The sequence below is a fragment of the Anopheles maculipalpis genome, chromosome 3RL (genome assembly GCF_943734695.1).
Source record: "Anopheles maculipalpis chromosome 3RL, idAnoMacuDA_375_x, whole genome shotgun sequence".
In the NCBI taxonomy this organism is placed as follows: domain Eukaryota; kingdom Metazoa; phylum Arthropoda; class Insecta; order Diptera; family Culicidae; genus Anopheles; species Anopheles maculipalpis.
In genome coordinates, this window is record NC_064872.1 from 84,493,771 (window position 1) to 84,513,311 (window position 19,541).

The following is a 19,541-nucleotide window of genomic DNA, read 5'->3' on the forward strand; positions in this document are numbered from 1 at the left end:
TTAAAAGGAATATATAGGGAGAGATTAATAAATCATAACTGTACTTCTATTATTTTATGTAATTTAATATATTCACAAAGAAACTGAAATACTGGGCGATTCATTAACAATGCACAATACGAACAAAGCTAACGTATACATTTAAAAAGCGACAAAAAATGGGCCGATTTTTCACGCGCTTACACTGTCACGTAGTAGGTGGTCCACCGGTCAATAGTCAATGGATACTAGGTGACTATACACTGTCAAAATGTGAGACCTTTATCTCTTTATTTTGCAGTAGCTTAGACGATAACAGTAAAAATTCTTTGCCTGATCTTGCCAAAAGTTTGATCAATCCGAGAAAAAGTCGGCCGTTGTGTCTTAAGTGTGCCCCCAGTACAGTCTGATCGCAATTTTCTAGATCAATTTTAAGAGGAAAATCTATTTAAATAATTGCATATAAAGAAATCACAGATACATAGATAAAATGAGTGACCGTTTAATAGGAAAAAGGTCAATAAATTTTTGTTTTCATCACATGGCTTAAGTGCCGGCAAAAGGCCGCAAAATAACAGATCAAAAATTGTATTTTTTTTCTTACATCATAGATTTATTAAAGAAACCAGCATACGTTATTAAAAGCCTAACATTTTATTTTACGTAACTTCTTCAGCGAAGTCATATAATTACTGCTTTAAGGAAACATACAACACGTCTTTAATAGGTCTTAAAAGAGTCTCATATAACCTTTTGGCTCTCTGGGATCGTTAAATGTCCTTCCATAGTCTTTGATTTGAATTTTGCAAAGCTGAATTGCTAGTCCATTCGGGTCACAAGGGATCAATTTGGATAAGATTCAATATCATCAGTTCAGTTTCAGATTAGTTTGGATAAGAAAAAACTGAACTTTTAGACGCATAATTCAAGCCGTTCTATGCAGCAAAAGACGGCATGCAACTGTGTACATATCAACATATTTGTAAGTAAAAACCCCCATGCAAAACTCCCTTTCTTGGTTACCATAGGTATCCATGGTTATCACGTTAAACGCCAATGTGCAAAGCAAACAATTCTTTCGCGCGCCGTAGTGATGGCTCCTGGCAACCTGCACCAAATTAAAAACAGCCTGTCAAACTCAGTCTAAAGCAAACCTTGATCAGCAATGGATGAACAGCAGCGTACGGTATCATCGGAACAAGCGTCCAGCAAAACAGGACGCTACGATGGGAAGTCACTCATCTCCAAACCGATCCGTAACTCGTCCTGTACGATTCCAAACGAACTGTTAGAATTTGAGTAAGTTAGCCGAAGCGAAATATCATTCCACAGTAACAATTCATTACCATGTTCACTATTATTAGCTACTCGTACGGGTACGATTGCAAACGATACTTTAATTTGTGCAAGATTGCAGAAAATGTGCTTGTGTTTGCATCGGGCAATTTGATTCATTTCTTCGACGTTGGCACACGCACCGTTACGACCCGCCGCAGCTCTACCGGTGGAGGAATCGGATGCATTACGGTATATACGGTAGTGTAGCAAAGTTACTTTTACTTCCTCTCTTACATTTCCTGGTCGTTTGTAGACGAATCCGAGTGAAGAATATTCACATCTCACTGTCGGTGAGAATGGGACCGATCCGCCCATCATCATCTATCAGTATCCGGAGATGACTGTGATTAATTTGCTTACTGGAGGCACGACTAGCGGTTACTCGCGCATCGACTATACCGTTGATGGGAAGCTGCTAATTTCGCAAGGCATCGAACCGGACTACATGCTGACGGTGTGGAATTGGAGCGAGGCAGAAATAATTCTACGCTGCAAATCATTCTCGAACGATGTACTTAACGTGATGTTTTCACCGAGCGTTCCAGGACACATAACAACATGCGGTAAGTTAGAGCCATTCGTATCACTTACTAGCTCTTGAACGTAACATTCATTCCGTTTTCCCATTTGCCAACATGGGCAACAGGTCTAGGGCACATCAAATTCTGGAAGATGTCCAGCACGTTTACCGGCTTAAAGTTACAGGGGGAGCTCGGTCGGTTCGGGAAGACTGAGATATCGGACATTGTAGGTATTTTGCCACTACCCGATGAGAAAGTCCTGTCCGGTTGCCAGTGGGGCAATGTACTGGTGTGGGAAGCGGGTCTCATCAAGCTGGAAGTGTGTCGGAAAGCTCGTAAACCCTGTCACGATGGTCCTATCACGCAGATTCTTATGCGCGAAGGTGAAGTTATGACAGCGGGACTGGATGGTCGTATTAGGATATGGTTCTGGGAAACGGTTGAGCTAGCGGATCCACCAGATGATGACCGATTTGTGGAAATCGAGCCCATTATGGAGTTTCGGATTGGGGCAGAGCTGATGTGCCTGGTACGTCGGCAGGGAGACTTCCAGTGGTATGCTCAGGATGGTAGCGGAGGGATTTGGCTGTGTGATCTAACTCCAGCCCATCACACTGAACCACCGCAACAGTTGTTTAAATGCCATGCCGGAAAAATCGTCGCTGTACAGACCAGTCCTGTCTCGAGCCATGTTGCCACGCTCGGTATGGACGGTATGCTTTGTGTGTATGATTACGCAAAGCGGGAACTTTTGCTTAGCCAGCGATTTCAGTGTGCCGGACAGACAATGATTTGGTTACCGCCGACCTTAGATCCAACCGGTGCTATTCTGGTGCTTGGTTTTGCCGATGGATTTCTTCGTACGGTAGCCATTAATCTACATGACGGACATCTTTCCTACCCGGAAAATCGAGTCAATCTCATACAGCTGTTGAAGCCTCACGCAAAATCGGTAACCGCACTTGGGCTGAACAGTAGGGAAACTATACTCGTGTCCGGTTCGGAGGATAAAACGATCTTCGTACATCGATGTGTGCGTGGATCGCCTCACTTTACCCTAGAACCGATCGGATTAGTTTACACACCGTCTGCGGTCACCTCGATAAGCTGGAAACCTGATACATCCTCTACCGCTCTCGTTTGCTGTGTACATGGTCAATTGCTCGAGGTGGAACTACCGGAGGCATCGGTTGAGTATACGACCATCTCCTACCACCTGCGGCACGTCGAGATTAGACAGCTTACCTTCCAGTCGGTAAAGTCGGAGATAAAGCGCAATCTACGTGTCGCCGATATTGAAAAAAGAAAGCAAGAGAAACGGGCCAGAAAAGTGCAAACATTGGAGCGTCTTCGGATCGAAAACCCAAAGGCAGAAATCAACGAGGAAGCCTTCCTAGCCGACTCGGACGAAGAGGAAGAGTTGGAGCCTCTGTACATACCCAAGGTGCCTAATCCCATTCTGTGGGCACGCTATACAGACGAAGACACCCTGTGGCTTTCGATGGGAGGTTATGATGCTGGATACGTTTATGAGTATGGTTTTGACGATGAGGATCCGCTATCGTGCACGCTTATACCTGATCTGGAAGATATCGAGATGACGTGCTACCTGAGAGAGTAAGAGCTACGACATCTTCTTCGGCACATCCCGATCTAATCTTACTTATTTCTATGTCCTTTCTCCATTACCAGCACCAACTACACCATCTTCGGAACTGGCGACGGTGCCATCAGGGTGAATCGAATCAAGCGAGATTTTCGGGATCTCAGCGATTACTGGACCCTCCCGATGCACGACAACCGAACGGGACGTATCACGGGACTCGCTTTTAGCCACGACTTTTCCTACATCTTCAGTGTCGGTGCAGATGGGAACCTGTTCGCGTACCGCTGGTACGGTGAAGGTGAACCATTCCATGCCGTACCGCCAAAGCCGTTGGAAAAATCCGTCAAGCGTGTGTTTGACATAGACGAGCGTGACTATCCCTCGCTGGAAGAGCAAAAAGCCAAACAGGAGCGTGATCGGTTAGCGAAAATTGTCTCCGATCGTAAGGAAGCCGTTTTGCAGACGGTGGCCGAGCATCGGAAACGATTCGAGGCACTGCTCGGGCGCAATCGTGCCTTACCGGAAGCGTTCCGCATACCGGTGACGGACTTTGTGCTGGACGAACGTATTATGGACGATCTGCGTGAACAGCTCGAGGCCGAACTGGGGCTCGTGCATCGTAAAATGGCGTTCGATGTGGAGAAGGTTCGTATCGCGGCGGGTAAGCTGCAACGTTTCTTTCTTGAGCCACTTGAGAGCTATCCTATTGAGGTGTTGGCAGTAAGGTGAGAGGTTCATGTCAGCCAAAGCAAGTGGAAAGATTGTACAAAAGGTATTTGCTATTCTGTAGGAGCGGACAGTCTGTGAAAAGTTTTCGCATCGAAAAACTTGACGACGATTACTTCCAAACGGTCGAGCAGGTGGAAAGATTGGTTGCAGAAGAAGCAGAACGTAGAAGGTAAGCCTTAACTTCTAGTGAGGGATGAGAAAACTTACAACCCAATGTATTATACTTTAAACAATTCCTTTTTCGCATCGCAAAGTCGCTTCATTGAGCTGTGCAAAAGACCAGAGGACAGGTTTGTTAAAACTGATGCTGTTAATGCACTATTTGATTACACAAAATGGATGCACATTTGCTTTTTTACTTGCGTTCTTTGATTTCTGACACTAACATGCACCAGTTGGTAGTTTCACCATCTTTTTAAAGATTTCAAAAAGTTCTCTTACAATATATCCTTTTCTCTACTGCTCGTAAAGAATCCCGGAGGCAACTTCCACTAAACGTAAAGATCGCCGAAAAGACTCACAAATGCAGCGTAAGGAATCGTTTCTCGAAGGACTTTCCCAATCAACGATCGATTTTAAGCTCGAGAGCAAAATGCGACGGCTACTGGCCAAGTATCGGGAACGCAAAAATCAAGAAACAATACGTCAGCAAGAGGTAGGTGGCCATTATATGACAGGAAGCGTTCAATTGCAAATAATCCGTCCACATTTCAGTGGGAAGAACATAAAGCCTCCAAACCGGACCCGCACGCAAACGATCCAGCAGATGATATAGCGATCAAGGAAGCAGCCGGAACAATCGGTGATTATAATCTGAAAAGCGATCCCGATTTCGAACCCACCGAGGAGCAGGTCGAAACTGCCACCGGGAAGTACCACGAGCTGTTACGCATACGGAAAGAAATGTTTACCTTGCGTCAAGATTACAACAAGCGCGTGTTTGCGTTGCGTGAAAAGAAGGTAGATTTGATGCGTTACGTAGCCAAACAAAAGGCAAAGTTACAACAAATACACGAGGAAATACCGGACGAAAAAAAGAAACAATTTCCGCAAGATGTTACACTGAATCTGGCGGTCGAGTACGCCGATGATCAGTACAAATTTGAAGCGGATCGTCAAGACTTTAATACGGAGAGCGAAATGGTAAAAATGCTTCAGCAAAAAGCTACGCCCAATCATGAATTGGTACTGAAAGAAGTGCTTGGATTAATGCTTCCCGCGGAAGAGCAAGCAAAGCTGATATTCAGCAAGCACGAAAAAGAGTTGCGCGAGCAACGTCTTGTACGGAAGCTGTTCAAGCAGGACAAAATCATTGATAAGGCTACGAAACGGATCGAACAGTTCGATCGGGAGCTAGAAACGTTGGCTCAGGAAAGATTACAGGTTGAAACGGACGCAAAACTGTTGGAGAACTTCCAGCTAACGCTCTACCAGGAGCTTTGGATATTGAAGGACTTTAGCAAGATCGAAACGGACGTGCTGAACGGCGTGGAGCAGGTTACAATCGAACGGAACGACCTACTCCAAGCCGTCCATGATGCACGAGTCGAAATCGAACAGGTAGAGCTGGAGATGGAACAGATACAGCGCGAACAGCGCTCAAATCTTCAACGATTCAACTCCACCTGTCTGGATAATGAGTTCTCCAAGGTGATGAAACGGATCTACAAGAAGAAGTTTAAGCCTTGCAAAATCAACGAAAACGAGTCTGACTCGTCCTCCGAGTACTCGTCCGAAGATATAGAGGGGTTAGAGAATGCAAACGAAGGAGAGGTAAGCAAGGTGTTCCTGGACCTTAGCCACTGTCCTGCCGGCTGTGATCCGGAAATCTACAACCTGGCCATCCAGCTGCGCAACGAAAAGTTGGAGCTGCAACGTCGCCACTATGCGGAAGAACGCACCTTGAAGGAAATGCACCGACAGTTGGAAAACTTGAAGCCAACACTGGCCGATGCCGAAGCTCGACTTAAGGAAAGAAATGCGGAACTGCTAGAACTGCGGCGCGAGAAGCAGCGTCGCCTAAACGATATTGACACACTGATCATTGTAAAGATGGATCAGATGCAGTACTTTCGTACCGAGACGGAGTTCCACGATGTAGAGAACAGTTTGCTGTTCAATCGCGAAGCGTTACTGAAGCTTTACGCACGCGTCGATCAACTTGCGGCGGAAACGCTCGAAACCAAGCGTAAGCATCGGGTGAATGTGGTCCATCTGGCACGCATGAAGACCGACATTAAGTTTATGCGGCAGCAGCTGGTATCGCTAAAGGAGGAAATCAACGAGACGATGATGAAGAAGTTTGGGCGCGTGATCGATCTGGACGAGCTGGAGGAAACCATACTGCGCCAGTACACGTTCGAAATGAGGGCCAATCTGGACGATGTGAAGAAGACTTACGAGGAGCGTGCGCGTGAACTGAAGGTAGTGTCAATCTTTTACGTCTGAATCCTTGCAGGAACGATAAGAAAAGCTTTATTAACGATTTTTGCATCATTCCAGAAAATGTACGGCAAAAAGCAGGAAGAGTTGAAGAAGGTCATCCAGGAGGGTACCGAGAAGTTGCACATCCTAACCGTGTTGCAAGAAGAGTATAACAACTTGGTAAAGGCACTGGCTCATCAGAAGATACTGCTCGAACGTCGCAATCAACCGCCACCAACGTACTCGGAAGATTTGACAAAATTGCGCGAAATTGCCAAGATCCAGAAGGAACAGATCAGCACACTGCAGCGCGAGATCCGCACCCTCAGCATGAAGTGCAAACCACTGTCGGCCGAAAGTCCAGACGTCGAGATCACAATACCTCCTCCAGTGTGTGGCAAGCCTCCACCGGTAGCAGACGAGTCCGTGTACAACGCGGTCATGGACTCGGCACCACCGAGCACCCGCGCCAGCTCACCCGATAACTTTCTCTACAACGAGATCTCTAGCCTAATCGATGACTTTCTGGTGGAGCAGCTCGGTTCCCGTGTGCTACAGTCCGACATCAAGCGCGTCGTTAATCATCTGGCTCACTATCTATCCAACATCATACACAACTTTGCACCGGAGCACGCCAGCGATCTGCTACCGCACATCATCGAAAACTTTAAATCATTCATCCCGGAGGAACTGCTGATAACGATACCACCGCAAGCGATTGCCGAACTGATCGAGAGCATCTTTCGCACGTTCAAGGAGGGTTACGATATCGATACGAAGGAAATTCTGGGCGAAATTGTTAGCAACAGTCTCGAAATGATCTTCCCGGCGTCGCAAAACTATTCCCACAACATACTGGTGGACATTATGAAGCAGGTATTGGCGACGCTGCACGTCGCCGACGTGAACCATCCGGACACGATCGCGTTCATTGCGAACGGGATACGGCACAAGCCCGGCATCGATCCGGACGGTGTGAATGTGGAGTTGATGTGTGAGGAAATTTTGCTGTACGCACAGGAGAACACGGTAGACGAGATCGGTATGGATTTGGTTCGGGGTGTTATCGAAGGGATTCTGCAGTGTGTTCGCGAGCAATAGGCAGTAGTAGCGTGGTGGAAGGATAAAACCAGGAGAAGCAGAAGTAAAGATTGTGGATTGATCAGCTGCACGCAACTTGTGCACGCACGGCACGATAATCAAAAAACACACACAAAAAACCCAGTGTGCGCTGCTCGGTCGGTTTCCCGGCGACGTCACCAAAATAGCGAGACCCCAACCGGGTGGGCACCCTTAGCGACAGCCACGGTCATGCGTCCGTGGCGTGCGCCCCACAAGAATGACGAATTAAGCGGGCAACTTTAGATGATGTGTGGTAGGGTGTGGTGGTGTTATCTATCTTGTTTCGAGCGACAATGGAACCCACAGAGCTGCACGGAGATGCGTACGTCGTTATCGTCGTGGTTGTGGCAAGTAAACAACAACTCGGTACTAAATCCATTGCACCCTTTATTATTATTTTTTGGACGGTGTTAGGGAAAAGATTCTCGACTTTAAAGGCTATCGCTTCCGGTCCGATTAATTCTGTTCAAAGGAATCGTTAGACAAGCGACTCACCTGGGTCCTAATGTAATATCCAAAGAAATATATTCACCTGCATTCAAAGCAAACTCCACCTGTATCCTTTGGAGCATCCATTTCCGCTAATCGGAAATCACTTTCCTTCGATCGGAAGCCTCCAAAAATAGCTCACCGATCGTTGTAACTGTTTAGTCATCGGTCATGACTGGAGAAGGGTTTTTTTTTTGGCTCGTAGGGGAACGCTGATAAGATGAAGCTACTAAGCACAGCGTTAAGAACGGCTTTGCTAAGGGTTATACGGAAACGTGATTTATTTTTTTGGGGGAAATTTTTGCCCACCTGAACGGAAAATCCATCGCCGTAAGAGCACTTTATCGGCGATGGGAAACGGTATAAAAAGTAAAGTGATGCAATGCTGCCGAGCTAGTTAAATCATTCGCGTTTAGAAGCAGATTGTTTGTTGTGACTGCTCGCACAACACAGTAATTTAATCGCTTCTTATCAGCGTGCTTGACCGTGTATTGCTGAGCGGGATTTAAACGTTGGATTAAGTGCGCCTAACGGTATGCAATTCTCTGCCTCAGTTTGAAACTTTCTTCCGGAAGTGTGCTTCAAGGGTGGTGATTTCTTCGCATTAATCTGCTTTCTGCATCGTTTAACCTGCAGAGCGACAGATAAAAACAACCGATCCCCTTTTTGTGGAATGAGTTTGATGGGATGGGGCATATCGTCCCCGTCAATTACAGATTAGAGCAAAGCAGGAACAAAAAGAAAAAATGTTGGCCTAGAGCGAACAACAATAATTTTCGTTTGCAATTTATCACTATTCAAATGAAACCTCTTCACCTTGAAGCGAAAACAAACCAAATCGCAGCAAAAGGAGAAACAGAACGCCACGGAGCAACGAGGAAAAAGAACACACACCACACAAAACCCTGTGACTGGCCAGTTTTTTGCATCAGATAAAGCATGGAGCACGGTACGGGCGCATGATTTCCGGGCGCAACGGGCACACTTGTGCTGCTGTGAAGTGTGTGCACGGGCACACACGTCCGCCACTTTGTGTGTCGGTTCGATTATCAGTTGTTGTGCGGTGGTGCTTTATTGGATTTTTTTTTTTTTGGCCGTTAACGGGCCCCATCATTATTGTTGTCTTTTGTTTGGACAATTTTTGTGCCCGTCCATCCTTATCACGTTGGCAACAAACAGGGGGTTTTGCGTCCGTTCGAATAATGGTGAGCGTGTGCAACGCGCCACACTGTGCACTGGTTGGTGATCCTTGTTTGTGCCTTTTGGACCTCATTAATCTAGCTTCATGCTTGGTGGAAAGCGTCCACATCCGCACCGGCCCGATAGATAAAGTGTGCGCACTCGGCGTGCTACGTGGTAAGCGGTCCGTGCGCACACTTTCCAATCGTGCGCTGATAATGATAGATCACCACCCCGTTGTTGTCAGTTTGGTTCATTAATTAAAGCTGTTTTCGACAGCAGAATCCCATGGTTCTTCTGTTGCTTTACTTTTCTTGTTTTTTATTATTCACGATCGGAAGCGAGAAATATCAGCCGATTTCGATTTGGCGATTACGAAAAGTGAGTTTTCTTTTTTGATCGATTTGGTTTGCAGTTGGTTGTTGTTTATTTAGATAATTAGTATTATTATATTCGCAGCTCGATGCGTCTTATTGTAGCTAGGAGCATGAACAATTGCAAAACAAGCACACATATATTCACTCTTGGCACACACATACACAATCCATCACACTCACCATTGTACTGGGTGTACAGCTTCCGGCAAAATTGTCTACCAGCACAAAGTACTTATTCCACAAAACACTATTCACAATTTCTGCAAACGCATTCAACGCGCCTTTGCTGCACTCTGTTGCACGAGACGAAGGAACACGTGCGCACCCGTGCGCCACGAGATGACTCGCGTGAATCACGACGAATCCCCGTGCCAGCGCTTGACAGAGCATTACAGGAAAATTGACCCCCCGGATAGACCCCGGTATGAAAATGGATAGCACCGATCTCGGTCGTACGACGCCGAGAACGGCAGCGCCACCACGACCACCAAAAGGGATACCGCGCGGCAATGAAAATAGCCGTCACCTTCTTATTAGCTTAAATGTTTTATTTTACTGCTTTTCCTCTATTCTTTTCACTGTTGTACTGCTTTGTACTGATTTTGTGGAGGTAATTTCTGACGAGGCGAGTTTACCTGACACGTCTGGCTGCTCATTTCCCTCACGGGGGAGCACAACAGGCAGCAGTGTACGGTTTCTTGGCTTTGCAGGAGATCAACCGATTTATAATTATCGAACCGCGCCGATACACGATGACGGTTTGAAGATTGGAAAATGAAGACATGTTAATGAGCTATTTATGAGATGGAGTTTGAATAGTCGGATTAAAAACATTAACTTGGAATAAATGGATTTCAATGCTTTGCTCCGAAAGCGATTAGTTAGTTAAGTTTTGTTTTGAATGTATTTGTTCTTCTAAATTATTAGTTTTACATGAATTTCAAGGCTTATGTCTGAGGCTTATGTTGTGTTCGGGAATTTTCTTATATGCTTCGACATTTTCTAATCAATGTCTAGTTTATTAGGTATTGTTTTGGTCAATACAATCATTTACTAATTTAAACAACTAATGTAAGCAACTTGCTCGTCTTTTTAGCGTTGTGTCTTCTAAATGAAGTTAAATTACTCTCAACAACGTGTACAGCGTGTAACATCGTGACTCTTCTTCCTTAAGAGTCCTCCCTGGAACGCTTTATTTCTTATGGGTCCAAGTGTGAGTTGTTGACCGTGGGCAGCAACATTTGTCTGGGTGTACTACTCTTCAGTGTAATCCTACGCAGGCCAGTAGCGAGGTACTGGCCTAGTTAGGCACCTCTAAGTGAACTAGATGTGGAAGAACATCTGCTCTCTCTCAACCGACCCACCTCCGTCTCTCCCTAGCGGATATGTATTTTCTTTTCAACCTAAAGAATCGAGAAGGGTCTCTTTCTCTGCTTGAACTCCGCTTGAAGCGCCATTATTGACTTCTTCGTGTTGAATGTACTCCTAAGCTGGGGATAGTCACCTGCACGGGGTGACGATCCGGAAGGGATTCGATATACGATCTTGCCATGTGAAGACCGATGCTACTACCGTTACGACTAACTGCACCACTCCACGAACAACCACATGCAAACAGACATTGGTTAGCATTAATTTACCACAAATAACATAGATAAGGAATAGTTGTAATTCAACTAATATTCAGTTTCCACTACCATTTCGTTGCTTTCGTGCTTATTTTTTGTTTTAGCAGAAAATGTCAAACTTTGCCGCCAACATTTTTGTTATTGTTTGTAAACAAAAGTTTGACAGTCTCCCTAGAGCATAGCACGTAGCAAGCGCTGAGTTTGGTGAGTGTTTCAAGCAATTCTTGCACAACAGATCGTGCTAAAATATTCCTTTTTTTGTACAATTATGCTCATACTTCAGTTACAATATGGCCGAAAAAATTGAGTCCGCATTTACGGCCCTCGGCCGGATAGCATCCGGCTCGGAAACCACGTACAATCTCGAACCCAGCCTCTTTCCCGACGGCGGATTGCGCGACGGTGAGCTGATCGAAATCAGTGGCGAATCAAACAGTGGCAAATCTGTACTCTGTCACGAGCTGATCGCACGCACCATACTACCCACAAGCTGCGGTGGTCTCGAGCTCGGTGCCGTACTGATCGATTGCGAAAACAGCTACAGTAAGGCGATGCTACTAAACATTATGGAAAAACACATCCAAAACCAAGCCAACCCAGCGGTTGCCCGAACGCTTGCCGATCCGTGCCAGCTGGAACGCATCCAGCAGGATGCACTGCACCGTTTGCATCTATTGGCGTGCTATTCGTTGGAGCAGTTTGAACTTACACTGCTCGCACTGCCGAAACTGTTCATCACGCACCCAGAGCTAACGGTCGTGCTGATCGATTCCATAGCAACGTTCTACTGGAGCAAGTGTACGGCGAAAAATCGTATCCGACAGGACACGTACCAGCGGTCGTACTGCAAAACATTCCGCCGGCTTGCGTGGAAGTGGAAAAAAGTGATTCTACTCACGAAACCGACGTACTTCGGCAGTCGGCAGGGGCTAGGACGTGATTTCGAGCCGATGGGAGGATCGCTGGATGGTATGATGGGGTCAACACAGAGTTCCGTTTCGTTGGCGGGCAATGTCAGTTCGTCCCTAAGTACACAGCCTAACGAGCGTAGAACGTTAAACGATCATCGGGTTGAACTTTGCGAAATTGATACTCCAACTCCCTCCGAGGAGGACACTGATGGCGCAAATGTTGAGCAGCGATTCAGTGCGTTCATCACGATGGGAGACAAACAGAAACAGTACGTGCGTTTTTACCTAATCGATCAGTTTGGATTTAACTGGCTGGAAGCCTAACCCTATTGATAAAATCAATATAAATCCGCTAACCAAGGCACTACTAATTTGTATTGAAAAGAACCTTAGTAGTCGTAAATAAGGCAACTTTGTCAATAGGGAAAGCCGTGAGAGGAAGGAACGCCATTCAGAACTTGAGATACAGGGTTTCGATCCATATAAAGGAACTTTTGAATCCTCAGTGGATTTTTCAAACCGATAGTGTAATATTATTAGCTTCTTGGGTAACTTTGCAATCATATAGTGTATCATATTTTATGACCGCGGACCACGAGATATTTCAGGGTCAAAAAGTTTCAAAAATAAAAAAAAATTCAAAAAGTTTTCAATAACTTGTTTACATCAGCATACTATCACCACCCGTATCATCATCACCGTATCTGACATTTGAACGGGTTTAATGCAAAAAATTGTAACTGATAACTGATAGCAAAATTCCACAGTCCCGCGATGCCAATTTCCCCTTAGTGAATGCATAATTCCTCTGACTCTGATAGAGCCCAACTCGGAAGTATAGTATCAGCTGATGGCTACGATATTGAGGTGGTAGAGGAGTTCTGCCAGCTTGGTACGATCGTAGCTTCGGACAACAACGTAAGCAGCGAAATCCGAAGGCGCATTGTTCAGGGGAATCGTGCCTATCCACAAACTCCTGCGATCCAGAAGGCTCCAACAACACACGAAATGCACGATAAAGCGCATACTAGTACATCCGGTAGTCCTCTACGGATACGCGTCTTGGACTGTGCCTGACGAAGGACGCCAATGCACTCGCCATTTTCGAACAACAGGACTGATGACCCACCCGGAAAGTGCTCGTCAGCGACTCGTTCGGCACGAGGCTTACAGGAGCACAGCAAATTCGCTGACTGGATTAAGTGGAGTTAAACAAGTCGGAGATCGGACGACTGCAGCTGTAGACCTAGTTTCCTGGAAACGAATCGGCGGCCAGGCCATGTCTGTGCGACGCGCACAATCCTGAACAGGCACAGCAGGAGAGGAATGCATAATTAATATGTTTAAATTCCACAATGAGTCTGCAGTATTCAAATATTCATTTGAAATATTTCCCTAAGCGATTGTGCTATTCAATTATATGATTCGAACCACCCTGTTTGACTTTACTTACACAGCACCGAACAATAATAATAGTATTAACACGTAAATTTCGCTTCCCGTCTATAAATGTTTTATTAAACGACTTTTTTGTAGTGTCTTCTTTCTCTTCGTCCTATTCGCTTCTCTCGCAACCATTCCTCTGTGTGGTTGTGTGCCTGAACGTTGTGATTAATCACACAGCACCGCGCGCGCCACACTTAGTATAATATTAATTCGTCCTTAAAACTAAAACTGAAACACACCCCAAAGGTGGTAGTAGACGGATGAAAGATTCCTGTTCTTCCTGCTTGTTGGGTGTTATGTGTTTGTGTGAGCATTTCGATAAGATTTTGTATCTATTTGCGGAAAATGAAGGAACCGAAAGGCTCAAATGGAAATTACAGCAAAATAGTGGCAGAAAAAAAAATTAAGAAAGCAACAATGCAAATGAATCAGAGCGAAATTACTAGATAGCAAGGAAAGAAAATTAAAAAATGGATTACGAAACGATATTTCTGAAGCTTCATATATCGCTAACGTTGCTGGCAAGGGCATTGGAAAGGAAAATTAATTAATATGTGAGAATTTATAAAGCTGTATCGAAGTTTTACCCCCCAACAAAGAAGCAAAAAGGTAAGCTAAATTCGGCTAACTCTTTCCAAATGACTAAGACTCTTCACAAACTTTCATCTAAACTCACGCCACCCTATTCTCGTTTCAATTTAACTATCTTAGTTGTACCGCTAAAGATTATCTGCCAGCCATTGGGCACGCTTTTGTAATCTGAGGTGAGAAGAACGAAGAAACTCATGTATCTTAAAAAACTAGAGCATTACTTCCCGCCCTGGTTATTAGTAGTAGTAACTATGCGATCCATTCCGTCTATACCTTCATATCTTGTGAGTGTGAGGGGCGCCCGATCGACTCTTTCTATGCAAAATAATTTTTCAACGTACGATTACACACTCTTGCGTCCTAATATGTTGGTGTATGTGCGTGTATCATAGGTACGTGGTCTCGGGGATACTTTCTCTACACCGCCCTTATCCTTCTCCTCTGACTATTGATTGCTTGCTGCCTCGCTATTATTGTTTTCCCTCCGCAACGTATATATATGCGCTTAGGTCGCTCGAAGGAAGGAGATCAACAGCATGAGAAGCCCCTTCTGCTACTCTACCGACGGAACCGGTAGGTGTATTGTTTGCATTGAGGGGGTGTCTGCATTCCAATCTTCAACTTTTATTACTCCAGAGTTTGCGACACCGCAAACGAACAGATGTAGTGGTTTTGTTTGAAAAGTTCTAACATTCTATGTACAAGAATTCATGTTAAGACGTTATGAATGAAAACTAAACTAAAGTCAAATAAAACGTGCGTTCGTTCGCCGTAATTTTAGAACTGTTCCGGTACGTCCACGCTTGGAGAGTATGAAATATTCCGCTGCTGCACGGAAAATTCGGCGTATCTGATCAAGAATTAACCATCCTCATCAAAAACATCCTCTCTTTGATTTGTGTGTTTTTTCTTCTTTTTTTTGTTGACGATCGCCAGGCCGCAATCTCGTGAGAGGTATGAATAGTACAGAACAGTGGAGTAATTCGGTTCTGTCTCTGTTTTCCATATTTTACTTCATGTCTTTGGTGTAAGCATCCAGCTCGGCATCCAACTCTTCGGCGGTTTTGGTTTCCCGTGGCTGACGTCTGCCACCGGTGCCACCGCCTCCGCGACCGCCACGGCCCTGTGTCTTTCCTGAAATGGATTAAAGAACGAACTATTATTAGTATTTGTTACCAACGTATTATGCATTTTAATTTATGGAGATCTAATTGAACCAATCTACGGGATCATTCTTTGTAGAAATTTTGGTAACCTTTTAAACATCAAGGTGCTTTATTCTTCTTGCCTATCTAAATAACTTCTTACCTGCAGCACCAGCTCCGCCTCGACCACCGGCTGGTTTGCGTGGCGAACGACCCGATGACGCAGCTGCAACAGCAGCCGGACGAGGAACGCGCGGGGAAGGAATTTCCGATGTGGCCATCTGAATGCTCATGGGCCGCCCGTCCAGAGGTACTCCGTTGTATTGTTTCATCGCTTTAATCGCATCCGAACGCCGTTCGAAGACCACATCTGCTGTTCCTGTGGTGAGAGAATGAGTGAGAATCCATCCGTCAATTGTTGTTACGTTTCAATGGGCGCCTCCCAACTTACCAAGCGATCGTCCCGAACGATCGTAATGTACCGAGGCGCTTCTTAGCGGTCCAAACTCGGCAAACAGCTCGTTGATGTCCGTGTCCGATACGCCAAAGTCCAGGTTCGAAACAAGCAGCTTCGCCGCACCGCCCGGCCCACCGCCAAGTCCACTGAGTCCGGCCGTCGCTAGGAGACGGTTCTTGCGTGGTCCCTCGTACATATCATGTTTCCATGCACTGTTCACGTCGCCCTGTGGAATGATGTGACGAGTAGGAGTAGGAGGAGGGTGGTTTTTTGTGGAATAGAGTCATCAACTCATTGATTCTGTTCGGGGTTTTAAGGTACACCTCCTTCGGCTTTATGCTCTCAACGTCTCCTCCTTTTTGCCCTCCCGATTGTGCGCACGTATTCCGTTCCTCTGCTTGCCGTTATCGCGTTTCCACATACATATTATCCAGTAAAGGCCAGATCCACACAGAATAGAGCAGCCCCACCGAATCAATCGCCCAACGATCGGTTACTAGTATCAGTACCATTTGATCTCCATCCCTATATATCTATAGGCTTTGTGTGGTCCCATCAGTCAGAGATTGAAGAATTTTTGGGCGACCGTTCGTAAGAGTATCTGCAAAAAATTGACTACCCGTGCTTCTCTTGAGAATGTCGATTCCTTTGCCAGCAGTGTCCAATCCACTTATATTCTTCATTCTCTACACAAGCATCTAGTTAGCATTGTTGCGTTGTGCTCTTGAAAAGAGGAATCTGATAGGCTTGCTTCGATGTTTTTTTTTACCGGGTGAGAGGGATAATTCTGATCCAATTCAGCGCTTTTACCGCAAAAGACGCGTCTCCTCCGCGAAAGGTACGAAATGTATATGACTGAAAGACAAGCAAATGTGTGTTTGTGTGCGTAGTATGCATGTGCGAATTTGGGTAAATCCGGAAGAGCAAAAATGTCGACGAAGACCCCGCGCGTGTGGTTCAAGTTTTACTGTCGTTTGTTGGTAGGTTTTGCGCTCGAAAGAGTTGTCGAAAAACGACGTCTTCAGAAGATGCAGCTGCAAAATGAATATCAATCATTGCTAGGAAATTACATGTTGATGTGTTTGGGGACAAAAGGAAGTAGAGTTCTGTTGGCTTCGACTGAGGGTTGGGGCACACGACATGTTGTAGCGTTGAGCAGCGACGACCGAGCAGGACATGAGAAGAACAGGGATCGCCATCGTAACACGGTGACTTGGATCACAACAAGCGCACATTGGCATTAGAACGACCACAGTAAAAAACACGTTACTTTGATGCCTTTTTTCTCGTACACAGAAAAATGTTCTTGAAATCCTAGTGTGTAGCTATGGTGTCGTGAGGAAAAGCGCACATTGATATTTGCCGGAAAGCACTAACGCTGATTCTTTGCAAACATATTTTCGATGGAATATTTGATACTGCCTGCATTTCGCCTGTTCCAACATAACACACACACGCACATATTAGAGAAATACTAAGGTAACATTTTCATTCGACGCTTGTTGGAAGATTTAAAAAACAACCAAAACACCGTAGAAATCTCAATTATCGATTGACGTCGATCGGAGTAGAAGATACGCACTTTGAGGCACAATAATATTGCTTTTCTCATCTATAGAACAGAACGACCTTCGGAACGATTATTGCACCCGCAGCAAATTGCCCACAAAAAGCTTTCAAAACATATCCAACACGCACACGCACGCACACTCACTGTTGTACGCACTTTGCATGGCGCATCTTTATTTTACGCACTTCTTCATTCTACCGCTTTTGAACACACGTCGTGGTTGGGGCGACGACCCACTAATTCACCGCACGGACTGAAAACCAAACGCAACACGCGCGCCTACACGCACACACACAAACACACTGTTCCCGACGAATTCTTCCACCACTACACACGCATCACCGTGGTTTCGCGCCGTACTGTAATTTTGCTTCGCATTTTTTGCTCTCCCGCTCTCTTTCTCTCTCACTCTCTTTACCATCGCTGACATTTTTCTTCATCGAGCACCGCCATCTTGATTTTCTATGGCGTCATCCGTTTTCATGGAGGTCACAAGCTACGGCGTAAAAGAAATGTCTTTTTCCGTTCTGGAAATGCTTACAAGAGATGGCCGCATTACGGACGCACCTTTAGAACACTAAAATATAGTTCTACATGCTTGATACTTTCTTCTCTTGCTCTACTCACAAGCGCTTTCTTGGCGTTCGGCGGTCAAGACAGGCGGAAGTTGCGCTTCTACACAGAAAAGGCAGTGCATTGGAACACAGAATGATAGCCAGGAATTCGATACGGACGCATTTACCGAGAAGAGGTTGAAGCCGCCGCACCAAGGAGTTGTGCTAAGTTAACTTTCTCATCCATCGCTTACCCGCCCATTGCGTGCCCGGGAGATTCCGCCACGATTGCGTCCCTTCAGAACGCCGCCGCCACCGCCGCTCGCACCACCATTGCGCTGACCCGCACGGAAGCTGCCGTTCCGTGCGCTGGCACCACCGCTGCCACCGGAACGACGGTTCAAGCGGCCGGCACCACCGGCACGGCCACCGCCACCCCTCGGACGACTAGATTTTTGGGACTTGATGATTTCATCAAGGCTCATTTCGATTTTGTCAACCATTTTGTTCTTGATGCGGACCGTCGTGACGTCGATGGTAGATGAGGCAGTGGATGTTTTCTAGTTGTCGTTCTCCGATAAAATTACTGTACAACTCGTGCTGTACGGTATGCGAATTTATCTTTACTGTGGTATGAAACACCTTTTTCAGCACAGAAATGTGTAAAAATTAGTTAAAAGACTGTTTAATCCCGGAGCTGCTCAGAATCGTGCTTGGAAAACACACACCGAACGAACGAATGATAGCGACGAACATTTGAAGCAGTGAACCGGCTTCTAAACGCAGCGCCAATGGTACTGTCAAAAATCTGGTACCCAATCAACATATTTATATTGAATTTCCAAAAACCACAAAAGTAGCAAAACCAGCAATTACACCGTTATTATGCATCGTTTTGCAACACCCAAAGAATTTTGAGGCTCTGAGTAATGGGACATTTCAAACTTTTATAATCGGTCCAAAACTGCTAAAAAATCTCAAAATTACACATTTAGCTTTTCCTCCGATGCTCCATGAAGGTAGCTTGAGTATACGTCAGGTTCTACGTTAAGCGATTTCACGAAACTTTGACAAATAGACATAAAAAAATCCTCATTTTGAAATTTCTTGCGGCCTGCGGCCTTTACAAGCACTATGGTTCCCATTGTAACTACAAGCTCAGGAAATATTTCTTTTCCTCACTACCGGTGCTGTTAACCTACCGGGCGCTAAACACGAATATAAAAGACATCTGTTATTCGTATTTTAAGCCAAACATTTTTGTTCGGGATCTCATGAGTGCTTGTGACTGTTCATCTCATGAAACTCATACAACTGCTGTCATTTTTGTGTGGAGTTTCGAGTTTGCCAAGTGTGCTATGTGGAAAGAGTTTGCCTTTAGAACTGTCAATAGATGCATGGAGCTTTCAACGGTCGCGAAAACCGGTTGAGTTGCACAAAAGGAGTGCGCTAGGTGGAGATGAACAGTCACAAAC

At 45.5% G+C, this 19,541-nt stretch overlaps 4 protein-coding genes across 4 annotated transcripts in view; 3 read left to right on the forward strand and 1 right to left on the reverse strand.

The window, feature by feature from the left end:
- Nucleotides 1–19,541, forward strand: part of LOC126561965 (juvenile hormone esterase-like) — a 188,213-nt gene that overhangs the window by 155,512 nt on the left and 13,160 nt on the right. The gene's annotated exons all lie outside the window — the stretch shown is intronic.
- LOC126563494 (cilia- and flagella-associated protein 44) lies at nucleotides 1,145–7,698 on the forward strand. Its single transcript, XM_050220137.1, has 10 exons — nucleotides 1,145–1,278; nucleotides 1,344–1,506; nucleotides 1,571–1,880; nucleotides 1,964–3,455; nucleotides 3,531–4,169; nucleotides 4,235–4,342; nucleotides 4,428–4,463; nucleotides 4,645–4,828; nucleotides 4,888–6,597; nucleotides 6,676–7,698. Exons 1-10 carry the CDS (start codon nucleotides 1,145–1,147, stop codon nucleotides 7,696–7,698), a joined length of 5,799 nt encoding a protein of 1,932 aa, XP_050076094.1.
- Nucleotides 11,683–12,627, forward strand: LOC126562647 (uncharacterized). The gene has a single exon (XM_050219207.1). The coding sequence runs from the start codon at nucleotides 11,683–11,685 to the stop codon at nucleotides 12,625–12,627; it is 945 nt and encodes a 314-aa protein (XP_050075164.1).
- On the reverse strand, nucleotides 15,350–18,613 carry LOC126563673 (THO complex subunit 4). The gene is made up of 4 exons (XM_050220317.1): nucleotides 18,321–18,613; nucleotides 15,937–16,168; nucleotides 15,649–15,864; nucleotides 15,350–15,474 (listed from the first exon to the last, which is right to left on the reverse strand). The coding sequence occupies exons 1-4, from the start codon at nucleotides 18,567–18,569 to the stop codon at nucleotides 15,350–15,352; spliced, it is 822 nt and encodes a 273-aa protein (XP_050076274.1). The 5' UTR covers nucleotides 18,570–18,613.